Raw genomic sequence first — 20,743 nt, 5'->3', positions numbered from 1 at the left:
TCTCAAAGTATGTCCATCTAATTATTTAAAAACAAGTACAAGGTTTGGCTTGCTCTGGACCAAGTTCCTCTTGTCTTCTGCATTCTGGAATCACTGTGATTAGTCCACAGTTCCATCGTTGACCACTAGATATCAGGAGAGTACAAATATTCTACTGTTGAACTCTGAGCTTGACAAAAAATGGTCAACAAGTCAAGCTATGCTATGGCATCTCATGGTCATATTCATTAGGCACCAAACGAAAGAAACATGGAGGTGCTACCAAAACTGGTGTCCAATAACTAACCCTAGTTTCTGTTTTCTGTTGCAAAACCTTTTGATACATTGCTGCCCTAATGAATACAACCCAGATCTACTTATTGTGTCAACCTTCACATAAACACAGCAAAAAAAGAAACGTCCTCACACTGTCAACTGCGTGTATTTTCAGCAAACTTAACATGTGTAAATATTTGTATGAACATAACAAGATTCAACAACTGAGACATAAACTGAACAAGTTCCACAGACATGTAACTAACAGAAATGAAATAATGTGTCCCTGAACAAAAGGGGGGGTCAAAATCAAAAGTAACAGTCAGTATCTGGTGTGGCCACCAGCTGCATTAAGTACTGCAGTGCATCTCCTCCTCATGGACTCCATCAGATTTGCCAGTTCTTGCTGTGAGATGTTACCCCACTCTTCCACCAAGGCACCTGCAAGTTCCCGGACATTTCTGGGGGTAATGGCCCTAGCCCTCACCCTCCGATCCAACAGGTCCCAGACGTGCTCAATGGGATTGAGATCCAGGCTCTATGCTGGCCATGGAAGAACACTGACATTTCTGTCTTGCAGGAAATCACGCACAGAACGAACAGTATGGCTGGTGGCATTGTCATGCTGGAGGGTCATGTCAGGATGAGCCTGCAGGAAGGTGCCACATGAGGGAGGAGGATGTCTTCCCTGTAACGCACAGCGTTGAGATTGCCTGCAATGACAACAAGCTCAGTCCGATGATGCTGTGGCACACCGCCCCAGATCATGATGGACCCTCCACCTCCAAATCGGTCCCGCTCCAGAGTACAAGCCTCGGTGTAACGCTCATTCCTTCGACGATAAACGCGAATCCGACCATCACCCCTGCCGAGACAAAACCGCGACTCGTCAGTGAAGAACACTTTTTGCCAGTCCTGTCTGGTCCAGCGACTGTGGGTTTGTGCCCATAGGCGACGTTGTTGCCGGTGATGTCTGGTGAGGACCTGCCTTACAACCGGCCTACAAGCCCTCAGTCCAGCCTCTCTCAGCCTATTGCGGACAGTCTGAACACTGATGGAGGGATTGTGCATTCCTGGTGTAACTCGGGCAGTTGTTGTTGCCATCCTGTACCTGTCCCGCAGGTGTGGTTCGGATGTACCGATCCTGTGCAGGTGTTGTTACACATGGTCTGCCACTGCGAGGACGATCAGCTGTCTGTCCTGTCTCCCTGTAGTGCTGTCTTAGGCGTCTCACAGTACGGACATTGCAATTTATTACCCTGGTCACATCTGCAGTCCTCATGCCTCCTTGCAGCACGCCTAAGGCACGTTAACGCAGATGAGCAGGGACTCTGGGCATCTTTCTTTTGGTGTTTTTCAGAGTCAGTAGAAAGGCCTCTTTAGTGTCCTACGTTTTCCTAACTGTGACCTTAATTGCCTACCGTCTGTAAGCTGTAAGGACCACTAGTTCTGACCACTAGTTCGAGCCCAGTATGGGGACAGGGACAGTGTAGGAAGCCATACTGTTATCAGCACACTCCCCAACTCTCTCAATTTAAGCATTATTATCTTTGAAGGAGAGAAAATATATTTTTCAAGCGCACACAGTGGAGGTTAATGTAAGCAGAGGTGGGTATGGTTGTTTGTGTATGTGAAACCGGGGTCAAAGGCCAGTAGAAAAGGAAGAAAAAAACTGAGAGGAGTTCCACAGGGGAGCACGCACACACACACACACACACACACACACACACACACACACACACACACACACACACACACACACACACACACACACACACACACACACACACACACACACACACACACACACACACACTTTATTACCCAGTGTTCACATATAGGAGCAATAGTTAAATAAAAAGCAGGCACACATCCACATGCATATATATTACCAACGCATCATATGAGAACACAATCATCTTCACAGACAATGATAATATATTTGTGTCACCATGATGAGATATTGCATACATCCTAAGGCCAAGGGGATATTCAATGGTTATCTTATAGATACTTAACATAGTTGAAATTCTGATCCTTCCATGTGATCCTATTGTACTGAAAGCTAATGCTAACGTGAAGACATGTTGAATTAAGGTTGAATTAAGGACGAATTCCAATGACCAGACAGAAAGAGAGGAATGTGGTCATTCAGCTCAACAACAACGTGGTGCTTCTAACAAATGGATAAGGCGAGCAAGGACCAGGCCAAACACAAAACTCAAACATATACACATACAGACAAATGCAGAAACTCAAGCAAGTACACATAACGCATGTATACTTGATACCTCTACAGGAACGGTCCCCCACCCGCGGGGTGGTTGAGCTCTCATAAGCTAATGTGATTAGCATGAGGTTGTAAGTAACAAGAACATTTCCCAGGACATAGAAATGTTTTTATGGGCAGAAAACTTACAGTCTTGTTAATCTAACTGCACTGTCCAATTTACAGTAGCTATTACAGTGAAATAATACCATGCTATTGTTTGAGGCGAGTGCACAGTTGTCACGGATCCCTCTGGAACTGTGTCATTGCGCACACCTGGTCCCCATTCCCACTGATTGTAATTGTTTAAATGTGCCCTTTGGTTTCCATTGGGCTGTCGATTATTGTTCCAATGTCCGTTGGTCGTGTGAGTACCTGTGCTGGGTTGTTTTGGCTTTTGTGCAGCTTGTATTGCGCAGATGATTACGGGTCTCGTCCCGTGGAGTATCATTGTGCGCTTGTGTTTTCGGGTCTCATCCCGTGTTATTTATTCGAGGTACTCTTCGCTCTTTTTGTTTGGGTTTCAACCCTGTGCTTTGTATACGTGTTTGTTTGGTCTTCGTTCCCGTGCCTTTACATGGCACACTGTAATTTGAGTCAATAAAAAACCCTATTATGCATTCCTGTCCCTGTCTCCCGACTCTTTATACCAACATGAAAACAGTTTTGAACTTAAATGTATTAATAAACCAATTAGGCACATTTGGGCAGTGTGCAATGGTTCATTGAATCAGTCTAAAACGTCGCATATACACTGCTGCCATCTAGTGGCCAAAGTTTAAATTGTGCCAAACCTGGAATATTACATTTTGGCCTTTCTCTTGCATTTGAAAGATCATGAAAAAAAATATGGGGGAAAAAACATCTTTTTTTCTTTGTATTATCTTTTACCAGATCTAATGTGTTATATTCTCCTACATTAACTTCACAAATTTCAAAGTGTTTCCTTTCAAATGGTATCAAGAAGATGCATATCCTTGCTTCAGGTCCTGAGTTACAGGCAGTTAGATTTGGGTGTGACATTTTAGGCGAAAATTGAAAAAAAGTGTCAGATCCTTATTAAACCATAGACCACACACACTCACACACACACAACCACCAAGACTGCATTGGTTGCTATGGAGAAGGCCCTGGTCCCGAGATGTTTATCATTATGTTCAGTCAGGCTCCTGTCTGACTCATCTGCTCATGGCCATGTCAGTGAGTCACAATCCCAACCTCAGAAATGTGGAATTCATTCGCTGTGGAGGAAGAGTGGACCCACTCACTACCATAACACTCCCAGGTTTATGCAGTGAGTCAGGAGGAACTCCATTTGCAGAGCTTGACTGGAACTAGTATACATGCACATTAAGCTTCCTGACTGAGTCACAGACACACACATTCAGAACTAATTTTAAGGAGAACCAGCCCCTCACACAGTAATCTAGATACAGATTTTTAGGTATAAAGGCAGGGAGTTATGGGAGTGGTACTGTAACGGACATCGTTGCATGAAGAAGTGGACCAAAGCGCAGCGTGGTAAGTGTTCATGATTTATTCATAAAACTGAACACTGAATAACAAAAACAACAAAGAGAACGAACGAAACCGAAACAGTTCTGTCTGGTGCAGACACAAAACAGAAAACAACTACCCACAAAACACAGGTGGGAAAAGGCTACCTAAGTATGGTTCTCAATCAGAGACACCGATAGACAGCTGCCTCTGATTGAGAACCACACCCGGCCAAACACACAGAAATAGAAAACATAGAACACAAAACATAGAATGCCCACCCCAACTCACACCCTGACCAAACCAAAATAGAGACATAAAAAGGATCTCTAAGGTCAGGGCGTGACAGGTACGCAAAGCATGCACCATATTTCTCTGTCTCCAAGTCAAGATTTACAGTAAAAGAGCCTGATGAAGACATCTGACTCGAAATGCTGAACTCAATAATCTGTTAGAATCTTTTATAGTGTTTGGGTCAGGGTGTCTATTCTTCTTGCAAGCTTAAGAAGAGTATCACAAGATGAAGTTGATGATAAATTGCTCAAAGCAACAAAGAAAGAGCACGGGACAGGGACACTGCCTAGGACTAACTGTGTGTATGTGTGTGTGTGTGGCATATCTTTGTGTATTTAACAGCAGAGATAAACGAAAGGTTTCACAAAGTGCTACAATCCAGAAATGATGTAATATGTGTTGGCGAGTAAATACTATTTTCTGCTCTGTAAATACAGTAGTATAGGTTTATTACAGTTTACCTCATCACATAATTGTAATAAGGCACACACACACACACACACACACAAATGTGATGGAAATGGCACTAAACAAGTCTATGCTTTACAGGGTTTATGTTATGCCCTTACATTTGATACAAATCACAATCAATTACATTATTGATACAGAGACTATTATCCTCCAGTCAATACAGCCCATGCCTCCCAGTTAAAGGCTTTGTAAAAGATGTTGGCCAAATTGTGAAGCAATTCCTATAAGTGCATCTAAGAATCTAACTTGTGACTGAAGTTAATCATGACCAAGGAAATCGCAGGCTTTTGGGACATGTTGTTAATTATATAAATGATACTGCATGACTCACACAAACAAGCAGGGGTGTGAAGCCATGTTCATTTCCCTCTGTCAAACACATATCCTATGTAGGGAATAGGGTGCCATTTGGGACGGAGACCTGTGGTGAAATTAAATTCAAGATCTGCTGGAATACTACACTTAAATTAGTGAAATGTTTTCTCATAAAGTCTACTTTGCAATGTGCTACCTTTACCTTTTGAATGACACTCATATTACATGTAAACAACAGTATATTTACGAGTGTGTTTATCCTATCCATAAGTACAATGTAATACAAGTCTGTAGGACGTTACACTGTATGTGAACTAAACCACCAGTGCACAGTATCAATAACGTGTTGTACGTAATGCAGTGCATTAAGACATATGAGTTGGCAGATTCAATGTTAGCATCATCTAATTCATTATAAACAAGTTAAAACAGTAGGCCTATTTGGAAGCCAGTAATACATTATGGGCTTTAATACTTTGCAATCAAATGATTTCTTAAGCAAATCCATTCTCTGTAAACGTACAATACAACTAAAGAATACTGGTCATAAGCTCAAAGTAAGCATAATCTAAATGCATTGTTTCACCTGTATTGTGAAAAGGCGGTGGATTCTAAATGTATTGTATTGCATCTAAAGTCAAGGGGAATGAATGGTTGGATATGATAAATGAATGAGTAAAATAGTTCATGTACCAGAGAAAGAGAAAGAGAGAGAGGGAAGAGAATGTATGGAACAAAAGAGGGAGGGATGGAGGGTGTGGTGATGCATAAAACATCTCTTACATCCCAACCTCCACCACTCTCTCACACTCACTTTTTCCTTTGCTTTCTCATTCCCTACAATTCTTCCTACATCTCGGTGAGTAGTAACTTCAATCTTGGTTTTCTTAATTGTGCTCCCTAATGTTTAAACTTCAATGTTACTGTAGTGGTTTTAAATGTAATCCCTGTTGAGTATGTTTTGTTTTGTGCACTTACATTTTTCTCTTGGTTTTTGGATTTAACCCTTCGCTCACTTGACTTCTGTTTCAGAGTTTTGCACTTTTAAACAAAATGTCCTTCTTTGGTTCCTAATGTGGTTGATTTTATTATGAGGAATTGATTCTGTAACAGAGGCTTGCAAACCAGTCATTCTGTACCAATGTGTTTTGCATTGCGGAGGACAGGTTGGGTTTAACTTATCGCTGTGTGTACTAGTCAGTAGTTGTAATATCGCAGCAGTTTGTGGTTCTCCTATTCTCATTCCCTTTTCCTTACTCTCCCTTCTTTCATTATTTCCTTCGCTCTCTGTCTCATCTGGCTAACATTCCCTTGGCTCTACCCTTCGCTCCCTCAGCCACATCCTTAAGAGCACACACACACACACACACACACACACACACACACACACACACACACACACACACACACACACACACACACACACACACACACACACACACACACACACACACACACACACACACACACACACACACACACACACACACACACACACACACAGGAAGACAAGGAGATTACAGAAGTGACACTTGGGGTAAACACACAGCATATGGAAAAATATGGTGGGGTGTTATTCAGTAGAAGAGTAATCCACAGATGGGATTTGCCCAGACCTTTACATGTTTCCTCATCTGGAGCCATGTTAATTACCAGGAGAGCATGGCGTTGCCATAACAGTGCTTGTGTTTTTCACCATAGAACCTGTGGTAGAGACCATGGTTGCCTCCCAAATGGCACCCTGTTCACTATGTAGGGCTCTGGTTAAAAGTAGTGAACTATGTAGGGAATAGGGTGCTACCAATGGCTCAGAGGAAACCAGGTTTTATTTTGATTCCTTTAATTGGAAAATACAGAGAAACACACAAGAGACAAAAGCTATGATGACGAAGCTACAGTATCATGCAATGCAACAACCATATGCTTTTAGTGAATTCATTGAAATGGTTTAATGCCCCACCGAATTGAGTTTTCATACTTTGAGAGTGAAATAATAATATTCTTACCTATAGTGAGCAAGAACAGTAATGTCCAGAAATATTTTTTATTTAGTGCTTCACTAGGTTCTGTTTCCCTCTGTTTTCCCCTTCAACTATAGTCACCATGTCTGGGATCCAGCAGGCCATGTCTCTCCTCATCGCCTCCTTCCACAAGTACTCTGGGAAGGAGGGGGACAAGTTGACCCTCAGCAAGGCCGAGCTGAAAGAGCTGCTCCAGGCTGAACTAGGGGAGATGCTGGGGGTGAGTGAGACTGAGCATACAATTCCTAATGATCTGGGATCAGATTTTTTTTGTTGCACTACAGCAGAGGTGTCAAACTGAATTCCTGGAGGGCCATGTGTCAGCAGATTTTTGTTATTTCCTTAAATTAAGACTGAGAGATCCAGGTGAGGGCCCTCCAGGAAGTGAGTTTGACACCCCTTGCTCTAGAGGCTGGGTCAGTGCTCTCTCTTCCGAGATCCGTTGGGTCGGGCAAAATAGGAATGCCAGAAAGATTGGGTCCATTTTTGAATACAGCTCAAATAAACAATGCTTGCTAACTCCAGAAATGGCATCCCAAAATATTTAAATTCACTAAGATGTATATCACCTTTGGCCAGAAATACAGCAATGTGTTTCCATGATCAAAATAAACAGATAGAGCAATCAAGACAGTTTTCTTGTTAAGCTCCCCCTTCTTTCTTCTGCATTCTGTCTGTTTTCAGAAAGCCAGTGACAAGTCAGCAGTGGACAGAATCTTCAAGGACCTGGACTCTAACAAAGACAACACTGTTGACTTCAAGGAGTATGTCACCCTCGTGTCCTGCCTCACAGTGATGTGCAATGACTTCTTCGTAAAGAAGTAGAGCACGTACACCACCTAGTGGCCGTAATACAAAACTGCAGGAGGAGACCACTCAATTTAACAGAGATTTAACAGGGGGGGAGATACATTTAGAGGACAATGACATGCAAACACAGTGAAGCAGTCTAGAGTAGTAATTTTACAGTAATATATAATAGTCAGGTTGAATCTGGGAAGTTGTCCTTGTAATGCAAAGTCCATCGATAAAGAAATTAGATGAGTATGTTCTACCTGGTCTGATGTGGTGTCATTTTTTTGTGCTGCTGTCACTTCTTCATATCACATGTTTCTTACTGAGGTTTTTCTTACTAAGATTATGTTTAAAGCCTTTCTTGTATGAAAATTTGCATCCATTTCACACAACGGGAAATAGTTGGGTTCCTTCTATGCATATGCAGTGGCTTAGGCCTACATGCTATTGGGTACATATGATATGAGACATCTGCCTCTGGTGAATGGTATAACTATTAAGCTAAACAAGAGATCTGTGGATCTGTTTAATCACCACCAAAGGGTTTGGTATAGCACATGTGTAACTTGTTAGACCCCTCAAGAATCAGGGCATGTGTCCTCAAACCTCTCTTTCTCTGTCTTCACTGAGAAGAGTGGGGTCTAGGTAGGCATGTTTCTAATGGGCAACTTAATCCAACTCATATTGGAAAATGGATCTTGCAATAAGGCACAAGAGGCCGTACTATTATTTAATGAATATCACAGGTAAATGACTCTGTTCAGTCCGACACAAAAAGACAATGGAGGAAAGGTTTAGTATACGGCTACAGGTAGGCTAGTGGTTAGAGCGTTGGGCCAGTAACCGAGAGGTTGCAAGATCAAATCCCTGTGCTGACAATTTAAAAATCTGTTGTTCTGCCCCTGAACAAGGCAGTTAGATTGAAACCCTGAGCTGACAAGGTAAAAATATGTTGTCTTTTGCAGCAGACAACCACACCGGGTTTCACTCCTAGCCTTGATGATATCAGAGCAAAGTATGTTGGTGCTGGGATCCTTATTATGGGTGATTTTGACCATGTTAAGGTATGTCTGGACTATTCTCAGGAAATGGATTACAACAATTTGTTAACATTCCAACTAGACAGAATTCCATCATATACTTTGTCATTACCAACTTTGCGGACTTTTATAGTACCCCTACAACAATGTCACCTTTGGGTCTCAGTGATCATAATATTGTAGTTCTGTCACTAACACAATCATCAAGAAAGTAATTCAACCAATGAAAGAGTTAAGCATCAGAGGATGTGGCTAGTGGTTTTCCCTCATAGGAGGTTGGTGGCACCTTAATTGGGGAGGACGGGCTTGTGGTAGTAGCTGGAGGGTAATACATGAAATGGTATCAAATACATCAAACACATGGTTCCCATGGAGAGCACACAGCAGAAAACAGACAACTTCTATAACACCCTCAATCACGCCATTGCAGCTTACTTCCCAAAACAGGTGGCTAGGATGCATGCACAGGATAAGCAGTGGATTTCATCTAGAATCAAAGAGCTGATAAAAAGCAGACAGAAAGCCTTCAGTGAAAAAGACTGGCCTTCATGGCACGCTCTGAGGAACAAAACTCAGAGAGAGATCAAGGCAGCAAGATCAACGTTCTACCACACCGAAATCCAGAAAAACAAGAGGGAGAACCCAGCAACATGGTACCATCAAATTGAATCTCTGACCAGCAGTAAAAAGACAATTTCCAACAAAGTTGACGGGCTCGACCCAGAAAACCGGTCTGCTATTGCCATTGCTACACTCTTATAAAAAAGGGTTATTCGGCTGTCCCCATAGGATAACCCTTTTTGGTTCCAGCTAGAACCCTTTTGGGTTCTATGTAGAACCCTCTGTGGAACTCCAAAAGGTTCTACCTGGAACCAAAAATCAAAAGGCACTCACATCTGAGCTATCTTTGTTGCAGGTGCATGGTAACAGTTGAACAAGATGAGAAAAAATGTGAAACCCACACACTGCTCTTGCTAGTATCACTGCTCTTTATTAAGCTTTACGTTTTGTCCTCTATCTGGAACCAACACTTTATATTAAAGGGTTCTCCCATGGGGAAAGAACCCCTTTAGGTCCTAGATAGCACCTTTTTTTCTAAGAGTGTATAAATTACCAGTTTTAATCTGTCACCACATCATTACCACAACTAAAGCTTTCAGACTTACATGCATTTGTCACGTTCCTGACCTGTTTTCTCTTGTTTTGTATGTGTTTATTGGTCAGGGCGTGAGCGTGGTGGGCATTTCTATGTGTTGTGTTTCTATGTTGGGTTAAAGGGTTGCCTGGTATGGCTCTCAATTAGAGGCAGGTGTTTGGCATTTCCTCTGATTGAGAGTCATATTATGGTAGGTTGTTCTCAATGTTTGTTTGTGGGTGATTGTCTCCTGTGTCTTTCGTGTCTGTGTATGTGCACCACACGGGACTGTCTTGGCTGTTCGTTCGTTTGATGTAGTCTGTTCCTGTTCGTGAGTTCTGCGTGTAGTTATGTAAGTTCCATGTTCAGGTCTGTCTACGTCGTGTTTGTTATTTTGTAATTTCCAAGTGTTTTCGTATTTCGTCTTCGTGTTTCAATAAATATCATTTATGTCTAATTACCTCGCTGCGTATTGGTCCACCGATCCTTCTCTCCTCTCCTCGTCCGAGGAAGAGGAGGAAGACGACAGCCGTAACAGCATTATTACCAGCTACTGTTGAACCATGGGAAATGCACATGAGACAACTCTCCGTTCAGAAAAGCCCCAGGCCTCATCAGGCTTGTGAAGGTTTTGTTGCTGAATGGGTAAAACAGAATATCCAAAAGAACATCTTCAACCAACAGTTCAGCTGCTTCAAGGGTAGCTCAACCACCCACTGCCTTGTAAGCATGGCAGACCAGCTGACACCAGAAGCACTTGGGTCCTGACAGACTACAGCACGGCCTTTGATCTTGTGGATCACACCATTGCAATGAAACCTTTTGCAATTATCTGTCCGACCAGAGACCAAGGATTTTTTACTTCCTTTTCCTACCAGAGCTAGGTAACAAGATACCAAAAGACTCTATCCCAAGCACTCTCTTGTGGCTTCCCCCAGGTCACACAGGTTGGTCCAATTGTATTGTGGCTCACATCATGGTGCATCAGAGGGCACCCTGTCAAACTCCTGGACCTTTGTGGATGATCTGAACCTTTTATTTTTTAACTAGGCAAGTCAGCCTACCCCAGCCAAACCCTAACCCAGACAACAGTGCACCGCCCTGTGGGACTCCCAATCACATCCGATTGTGATACAGCCTGGAATTGAACCAGGGTCTGTAGTGAGACCTCGAGCACGGAGATGCAGTGCCTTAGATCGCTGCGCCACTCGGGAGCACAGGTCTCAACCTCATCATCCAGACCCATATTTGACATTCCCAACATATAGCAAAACCTCAATCAAGAGTGTGCAAAGCTGTCATCAAGGCAAAGGGTGGCTACTTTGAAGAATCTCAAATATATTTTGATTTGTTTAACACTTTTTTGCTTGCTACATGATTCCATATGTGTTATTTCATAGTTTTGATGTCTTCACTATTATTCTACAATGTAGAAAATAGTAAAAATAAAGAAAAACCCTTGAATGAGTAGGTGTGTCCAAACTTTTGACTGATGCTGTATTTATAATAGTAGCCTAAAGACATTGAACATTAAGGGTGCATTCGTAAATTCACTCTGGCGATCTACTCCGATGTGCCAGAATGCAGAATAATTTATGAATTTACGAATGCTCAACACCTGTTGAATATGGCCGGTGTCAGTAAACATTGGCAAAAAAGCGTAATTAAATTGTTGCCAGCAGCACAGTACAGTCACCAACGCTCTGGATAACATGAAAACAGCCTAACCAGCTCTGCTAGGGCGAGTAAAATGGTCAGAGTGAGGTGTTCTCTCATTTGTGTCTGGAAGTAGCTAGCAAGCTAGCCAACTTTAGCCAGTTAGCTTGATGCTTGACTGCCGTTGCAAGGCCAGAAACTCTCTGAATTTACGAACGGCCAATCAGACAATGCTCTGAATTTACAAACGCCCAGAGGGCACTCCAGATTGAAATTACGAACACACCCTAAAATGCAGGTTCATTACCGTTTAACTGTAATTTGTGATGCTAAGTGGCCTAAAATGACTGTGATGTTTTATGGAACCCGCGGTATTGTTGAATACTCTATTTGGATTGGCTTAAAGCGCAATCTAGAGTGTAACTTCGAAATTAGAGTTTGCTTTGATATCCGTGTGACAGATTCACGGGGTACCGGTACAGAGTCAATGTGAAGGGGCACCGGTTAGTCAAAGTAATTGAGGTAATATGTACATGCAGGTAAAGTTAAAGTGACTATGCAAAGACAATAAACAGAGAATAGCAGCAGTGTAAAATGTGGGGGGGGGCAATGCAAATAGTCTGGGTAGCCATGTGATTAGCTTTTCAGGAGTCTTATGGCATGGAGGTAGAAGCTGTTGAGAAGCCTTTTGTACCTAGACTTGGCGCTCCGGTACCGCTTGCCATGCGGTAGCAGAGAAAACAGTCTATGACTAGGGTGGCTGTAGTTTTTGACAATTTTTAGGGCCTTCCTCTGATACCGCCTGGTATAGAGGTCCTGGATGGCAAGAAGCTTGGCCCCAGTGATGTACTGGGCCGTACGCACTACCCTCTGTAGTGCCTTGAGGTAGGAGGCCGAGCAGTTGCCATACCAGGCTGTGATGCAACCAGTCAGGATGCTCTCGATTGTGCAGCTGTAGAACTTCTTGAGGATCTGAGGACACATGCCAAATCTTTTCAGTCTCCCAGGGGGGAATAGGTTTTGTTGTGCCCTCTTCACGACTGCCTTGGTGTGCTTGGACCATAAACGTTTGTATGTGATGTGGACACAAAGGAACTTGTAGCTCTCCACTACAGCCCCGTTGATGAGAATGGGGGCGTGCTCGGTCCTCCTTTTCCAGTAGTCCACAATCATCTCCTTTGTGTTGATTACATTGAGGGAGAGGTTGTTGCACCACATGGTCAGGTCTCTGACCTCCTCCCTATAGGTTGTCTCGTCATTGTCGGTGATCAGGCCTACCACTGTTGTATCATCGGCAAACTTTATGATGGTGTTGGATTTGTGCTTGGCCGTGCGGTCATGAGTGAACAGGGAGTACAGGAGGGGACAGAGCACGCACACCTGAGGGGCCCCTGTGTTGAGTGAGGATCAGCGTGGCGTATGTGTTGTTAATTACCCTTACCATCTGGCGGCGGCCCGTCAGGAAGTCCAGGATCCAATTGCAGAGGGAGGTGTTTAGTCCCAGAGTCCTTAGCTTAGTGATGAGCTTTGAGGGCACTATGGTGTTGAACGCTGAGCTGTAGTCAATGAATATCATTCTCACGTAAGTATTCCTTTTGTCCAGGTGTGAAAGGGCAGTGTGGAGTGCAATATAGATTACATCATCTGTGGATCTGTTGGGGCGGTATGCAAATTGGAGTGGGTATAGGGTTTCTGGAATAATGGTGTTGATGCCTTTCAAAGCACTTCATGGCTACAGACGTGAGGGCTATGGGTCGTTAGTCATTTAGGCAGGTTACCTTAGTGTTGTTGGGCACAAGGACTATGGTGGTCTGCTTGAAACATGTTGGTATTACAGATTCAGACAGAGAAAGGTTGAAAATGTCAGTGAAGAGACTTGTGAGTTGGTCCGCGCATGCTCGGAGTACACGTCCTGGTAATCCGTCTGGCCCTGCGGCCTTGTTAATGTTGACCTGTGTGATCACACTGTGGAGAGCGTGATCACACAGTCGTCTGGAACAGCTGTGCTCTCATGCACGTTTCAGTGTTACTTGCCTCGAAACGAGCATAGAAGTTATTTAGCTCGTCTGGTAGGCTGGTGTCACTGGACAGCTCTCAGCTGTGCTTCCCTTTGTAGTCCGTAATAGTTTGCAAGCCCTGCCACATCTGACGAGCATCGGAGCCGGTGTAGTACGATTCAATCTTAGTCCTGTATTGACGCTTTGCCTGTTTGATGGTTTGTCGGAGGGAATAGCGGGATTTCTAATAAGCTTCCGGGTTAGAGTCCCACTCCTTGAAAGCGGCAGCTCTACCCTTTAGCTCAGTGTGGATGTTGCATGTAATCCATGGCTTCTGGTTGCGGTATATACGTGTAGTTGTTTTTTTTCTCTCCAGAGTGTAATGAATTCCTACTAAAGAATAGTAGGCTGATACACATTCAATACATTAGGTGGCACATGCACCTGTAACAATTTGTTTGCGTACCGCCATAATAATGAAGAAGAGCACTAGTTCATCCTTGGTGACCTCACGGGCGGCCCTTTTCCTTCCTCTCTTTTTGTGTGGTGTGAGAAAGTGCCCATTTATTATGTTGGAGATAAGTAAATAGTATAAATCAAATCAAATCAAATTTTATTAGTCACATACACATGGTTAGCAGATGTTAATGCGAGTGTAGCGAAATGCTTGTGCTTCTAGTTCCGACAATGCAGTAATAACCAACAGTAATCTAACCTAACAATTCCACAACTACTACCTTACACACACACACAAGTGTAAAGGGATAAAGAATATGTACATAAAGATATATGAATGAGTGGTGGTACAGAACGGCATGGCAGATGCAGTAGATGGTATAGAGTACGGTATATACATATGAGATGAGTACTGTAGGGTATGTAAACATAAAGTGGCATAGTTTAAAGTGGCTAGTGGTACATGTATTACATAAAGATGGCAAGATGCAGTAGATGATATAGAGTACAGTATATACATATGAGATGGGTAATGTAGGGTATGTAAACATTGTATTAAGTGGCATTGTTTAAAGTGGCTAGTGGTACATTTTTACATAATTTCCATCAATTCCCATATATGTATATGGGAATATATACACACAAGCCTAAGATCACCCGTATATGCATATTCTGCATGTATTTCACTACTCCCCAACACCGTAAGCTAAATGTAGTTTATAGTAGGTGCTATGGCCCTGTTCTCTAAGGGGTAACAGTAGAGTAACCATTGTCTTGTGTTTCTCTTTTCCAGCCATGCCTCAGTACTACTCCTACTCCCCAGGTGTGGGATCGGGCAGTAGCAGTCTACACTCAGACTGGGGAGGGGAGGGTCACTGTTGTGCGCAGATGGGAGTACATCAGAGGGTAAATACCATCTAATCTTCTAATTTAGAAGAGGATGCTGCACTATAGCTGGGTTTAGACAGGCAGCCCAATTCAGATATTTTTTTATACTAATTGGTCTTTTGACCAATCACATCGTCTTTTCACATCAGATCTTTTTCAGAGCTGAGCTGATTGGTCAAAATGCCAATTTAGTGAACATTTTATCAGAATTGGTCTCCCTGTCTAGACTATGACCATCAAAAATAAAGCACATCTAGAGGATGTTCACTAACTGGCTTGAAATTGAATTTAGTAGTAATGTGAGAGCATTTACTCACACCTTTATCCATATTTACAAATAATTTTGCATTTATAAAAAAAAAAAAAAAAAATGCAATTCAAGAGGTTGTGTGTGGATAGTAAATTATACTTGTACATTGTTTTGTTTTGAGTTGAGTTGTACTCACAAATGTATCTCCCCATATCTCCGTATGGGGTCTCGTGATGCGATCGAGGGACGGATTAATAACAAGGAGCTTGTCTGAGTGTATTTCTGAGGGAGATATTTTACGCTGGCCGGGTTGAATTGTAATCACGTTTGCATAGGAAAACCATAGGCATTAAAACCAGGGGAAAACATAATGCTTCTACGTCACTTTGGTTCTGAGCCGACTTCGCCATATAACAGTGGAGGGCACTTGGTTCACGCCCGGGAGCTGGCCCGTCCCCGATTCCAAATCTTTCAGCCGGTGCAAAACACGCGTACACGGGCGAGATTAATCGAACTCTCTGTTGTTTTGAATCTGCTAGACACAGACTGGAGGGGGTACGGCTTTGAGTAGAAGATGGCGGATGTTGAAGGCGATGAAATTCGGTCGGCTCTCCTTTCGGCTTCCAGTAATGGACCCGCTGCAGGTTCGTTAGTCGGTACCGGAGGCCAAAATGCTACCCAGGTGACGTCAGGTCCACGGATGGTTAGAATTGTAAAGTCGGAATCAGGATATGGATTCAACGTTCGTGGACAAGTTAGCGAAGGAGGACAACTGCGAAGCATTAATGGGGAATTGTACGCCCCTCTTCAGCATGTCAGTGCTGTTTTGCCTGGAGGGGCGGCGGACCGAGCTGGCATATCAAAGGGTGATAGGATTCTTGAGGTGTAAGTCGGCTTTCTTTACACATAATAGCGGTCGTTAGCTTCCTAGTTGGCATATCCACCAATACTGGCTAGTTAACGTTAGCAAGCTAGCTATCTAGCTACGTCTAACCTAGCTAGCTAGGTTAATTGTCAACTCTACCTCAGATTTTTTAAACTAGCTAGCTAAGTTAGCTAGCTGTCCAGAGTCAATATATACTATATATAGGCAAGTATGTGGACACCCCTTTCAAATGAGTGGTTTCGGCTATTTCAGCCACACCAGTTGCTGACAGGTGTATAAAATCGAGCATATCGAGCGCACAGCCATGCAATCTCCATACACATACATTGGCAGTAGCTAGTGGCACCGTCATAGGATGCCACCTTTCCAACAAGTCAGTTCCTCAAATTTCTGACCTTCTAAAACTTCCCTGGTCAGCTGTTATTGTGAAGTGGCAATGTCTAGCAACAACGTGGTAGGCCACACAAGCTTGCAGAACGGGACCACCGATCCAAACTGCCTCTGGAAGCAACTTCAGCACAAGAACCGTTCCTCGGTAGCTTCATAAAATGGGCTTCCATGGCCGAGCAGCCACACACAAGCCTAAGATCACCATGTATAATGCCAAATGTCGGCTGGAGTGGCGTAAAGGTCACCGCCACTGGACTCTGGAGCAGTGGAAATTGGTTCTCTGGAGTGATGAATCACGCTTCACCATGGCAGTCCGACGGACGAATCTGGGTTTGTCGGATGCCAGGAGAACGCTACCTGCCCCATTGCATAGTGCCAACTGTAAAGTTTGGTGGAGGAGGAATAATAGTCTGGGGCTGTTTTTTATGGTTCGGGCCCCTCAGATCCAGTGAAGGGAAATCTTAACGCTACAGCATACAATAACATTATAGAACAGGGGTAGGCATCCCTGGTCCTGCAGTGCTGCAGCATGTTCATGGTTTTTGATTTAACCAATCTGGACCAGGTGTGTGGAATTTAGTCAGTCACTGAACTGATCAATTAGCTCAGTTGGTCAGGTGTGGTGCCTAGTTGGAACAGTCCTGAGGCACTCGAGGAACAGGGTTACTTACCCCTATTGTAGATGATTCTGTACTTCCAACTTTGTGGAAACAGTTTGGGGAAGGTCCTTTCGCCCAACATCAGTGCCCGACCTCACTAATGCTCTTGTTGCTGAATGGAAGCAAGTCTCCCCAGCAATGTTCCAACAACTAGTGGAAGTCTTCCCAGAAGAGTGGAGGATGTTATAGCAGCTCCATAGTAATGCCCATGATTTTGGAATGAGATGTTCGACGAGCATGTGTCCGCATACTTTTAGCCATGTAGTGTATGTATCTGGGGAGGACATTTCTCAATGGACAATTATCATTGTTACTTGCTGTAAATATGTACAGTACCAGTCAAAAGTTTGGACACACCTACTCATTCAAGGTTTTATTTTTTTTACTATTTTCTACATTGTAGAATAATAGGGATGACAAACTATGAAATAACACACATGGAATCATGTAGTAACAAAGTTCTAAACAAATCCAAATATATTTTATATTTGAGATTCTTCAAAGTAGGCACCCTTTGCCTTGATGACAGCTTGGCATTTTCTCAACCAGCTTCATGAGGAATGCTTTTCCAACAGTCTTGAAGGAGTTCCCACATATGCTGAGCACTTGTTGGCTGCTTTTCCTTCACTCTGCGGTCCAGTAAGGCACCATCACACCATACATGCGTCTCTGCGTCTCACAAAGACACAGCGGTTGTAACCAAAAATCTCAAATTTGGATTCTTCAGACCAAAGGACAGATTTCCACTGGTCCAATGTCCATTGCTCATGTTTCTTGGCACAAGCAAGTCTCTTCTTATTATTGGTATCCTTTAGTAGTAGTTTCTTTGCAGCAATTCAACCATGAAGGCCTGATTCACAGTCTCCTCTGAACAGTTGATGTTGAGATGTCTGTTACTTGAACTCTGTGAAGCATTTATTTTGGTTGCAATCTGAGGTGCATTTAACTCTAATGAACTTATCCTCTGCAGCAGAGGTAACTCTGGGTCTTCCTTTCCTGTAGCGGTCCTCATGAGAGACAGTTTCATCATAGCGCTTGATGGTTTTTGCAACTGCACTTGAAGAAACTTTAAGAATAAAGTTCTTAATTTTTCCTGATTGACTGACCTTCATGTCTTAGTAATGATGGACTGTCGTTTCTCTTTGCTTATTTGAGCTGTTCTTGCCATAATATGGACTTGGTCTTTTACCAAATAGGGCTATCTTTTGTATACCACCTCTACCTTGTCACAACACCAACTGATTGGCTCAAATGCATTAAGAAGGAAATTACACAAATTCACTTTTAACAGGCACACCTGTATATCGAAATGCATTCCAGGCGACTACCACATGAAGCTGGTTGAGAGAATGCCAAGAGTGTGCAAAGCTGTCATCAAGGCAAAGGGTGGCTACTTTGAAGAATGTCAAATATAAAATATATTTGGATTTGTTTAACACTTTTTTGGTAACTACATGATCCCATATGTGTTATTTCATAGTTTTGATGTCTTCAGTATTATTCTACAATGTAGAACATAGTAAAAAATAAAGAGAAATCTGTGTGTGTAATATATATAAACTTTTTGTCCATTTACGAGGCATTACAATACATTGTGAGATACACGTTGCCGACTTCAGATGAGTCCCGTGGGGCTTGGACTCTAGACATTTTTGTGAGAAGACCGATATCTGGTATGTCTCATGGTCTGTCAAACATAGTTGTAGCTCAGCCATCTTCCACTGCAGATGCAGAAGGCCCACATAGCCAGATGCGGATTGAGATGCAGCCCATGCCAAAAAAACTCTAGCTTAAACGGACAGATTTTGATGGTTATTTCAAAATATATATATATATATTCTACCGTTCAAAATTTTGGTGTCACGTAGAAGTTTCCTTATTTTTCAAAGAAAGCACATTTTGTGTCCATTTTAAAATAACATCAAATTGATCAGAAATACAGTGTAGACATTGTTAATGTTGTAAATAACTATTGTAGTTGGAAACGGCTGATTTTTAATGGAATATCTACATAGGCGTACAGAGGCCAATTTATCAGCAACCATCACTCCTGTGTTCCAATGGCACGTTGTGTTAGCTAATCCAAGTTTTATCATTTTAAAATGCTAATTGATCATTAGAAAACCCTTTTTCAATTATGTTCGCACAGCTGAAAACTGTTGTGCTGATTTAAAGAAGCAATAAAAATGGCCTTTAGACTTGTTGAGTATCTGGAGCATCAGCATTTGTGGGTTCGATTATAGGCTCAAAATGACCAGAAACAAAACTTTCTTCGGAAACTCGTCAGTCTATTCTAGTTCTGAGAAATTAAGGCTATTCCATGCGAGAAATTGCCAAGAAACTGAAGATCTTGTACAACGCTATGTACTACTCCTATCACAGAACAGCGCAAACTGGCTCTAACCAGAATAGAAAGAGGTGTGGGAGGACCCGGTGCACAACTGAGCAAGAGGACAAGTACATTAGAGTTTCTAGTTTGAGAAACAGACGCCTCAAGTCCTCAACTGGCAGCTTCATTAAATAGTACCCGCAAAACACCAGTCTCAACGTCAACAGTGAAGAGGCGACTCCGGGATGCTGGCCTTCTAGGCAGAGTTGCAAATAAAAAGCCATATCTCAGACTGACTAATAAAAATAAAAGATTAAGATGGGCAAAAGAACACAGACACTGGACAGAGGAAGATAGGAAAAAAGTGTTATGGACACACAAATCTAAGTTTGAGGTGTTCGTGTCACAAAGAACATTTGTGAGACACAGAAAAAATGAAAAGATGCTGGAGGAGTGCTTGACGCCATATGTCAAGCATGGTGGAGGCAGTGTGATGGTCTGGGGTTGCTTTGGTGGTGGTAAAGTGGGAGATTTGAACAGGGTAAAATACATTTTGAAGAAGAAGACTATCTCTCCGTTTTGCAACGCCATGCCATACATACCCTGTGGACGGCGCTTAATTGGAGCCAATTTCCTTTTACAACAGGACAATGACCCAAAGCACAGCTCCAAACTATGCAATAACTATTTAGGGAAGAAGCAATCAGCTGGTATTCTGTCTATAATGGAGTGGCCAGCACATTCACTGGATCTCAACCCTATTGAGTTGTTGTGGGAGCAGCTTGACCGTATGGTATGTAAGAAGTGCCCATCAAGCCAATACTACTTGTGGGAGGTGCTTCAGAAAGCATGGGGTGAAATCTCTAGAGATTACCTCAACAAATTGACAACTAGAATGCCAAAGGTCTGTAAGGCTATAATTGCTGCAAATGGAGGATTCTTTGACAAAAGCAAAGTTTGAAGGACACAATTATTATTTCAATTAAAAATTATTATTTATAACCTTGTCAATGTCTTGATTTTATTTCCTATTCATTTTGCAACTCATTTCATGTATATTTTCATGGAAAACAAGGACCTTTCTAAGTGACCCAAACTTTTGAACAGTAGTGTATATTTTACTTGGATTGATGCACGGGT

At 42.7% G+C, this 20,743-nt stretch overlaps 2 protein-coding genes across 3 annotated transcripts in view; both read left to right on the top strand.

Annotated features, from left to right (window-relative positions):
• Positions 1-5,795: 5,795 nt before the first annotated feature.
• LOC139554771 (ictacalcin-like) lies at positions 5,796-8,176 on the top strand. The gene is made up of 3 exons (XM_071367900.1): positions 5,796-5,960; positions 7,200-7,342; positions 7,807-8,176. The coding sequence occupies exons 2-3, from the start codon at positions 7,205-7,207 to the stop codon at positions 7,945-7,947; spliced, it is 279 nt and encodes a 92-aa protein (XP_071224001.1). The 5' UTR covers positions 5,796-5,960; positions 7,200-7,204; the 3' UTR covers positions 7,948-8,176.
• Positions 8,177-15,875: 7,699 nt separating this feature from the next.
• The window catches only part of LOC139554769 (sorting nexin-27-like), a 36,706-nt gene continuing 31,838 nt past the window's right edge, over positions 15,876-20,743 (top strand). Inside the window, exon 1 of one of the 2 annotated variants that reach the window (XM_071367896.1) lies at positions 15,876-16,224. In XM_071367896.1, coding sequence (XP_071223997.1) covers positions 15,914-16,224 — 311 coding nt within the window. In that variant the 5' untranslated portion in view covers positions 15,876-15,913. The remainder of the gene's footprint in view (positions 16,225-20,743) is intronic. The other variant, XM_071367895.1, reaches the window with a different exon arrangement.

The sequence above is a fragment of the Salvelinus alpinus genome, chromosome 26 (genome assembly GCF_045679555.1).
Source record: "Salvelinus alpinus chromosome 26, SLU_Salpinus.1, whole genome shotgun sequence".
Classification (NCBI taxonomy): domain Eukaryota; kingdom Metazoa; phylum Chordata; class Actinopteri; order Salmoniformes; family Salmonidae; genus Salvelinus; species Salvelinus alpinus.
The sequence above is the reverse complement of the archived record's forward strand: the minus strand, read 5'-3'. Positions and strand labels throughout refer to the sequence as shown.

Bases quoted from the DNA above. Each gene is read 5' to 3' on its own strand.
- LOC139554771 (XM_071367900.1), top strand. From the start codon at position 7,205: ATGTCTGGGATCCAGCAGGCCATGTCTCTCCTCATCGCCTCCTTCCAC. The intron at 7,343-7,806 runs GTGAGTGAGACT...GTCTGTTTTCAG, and splicing joins AACTAGGGGAGATGCTGGGG to AAAGCCAGTGACAAGTCAGC.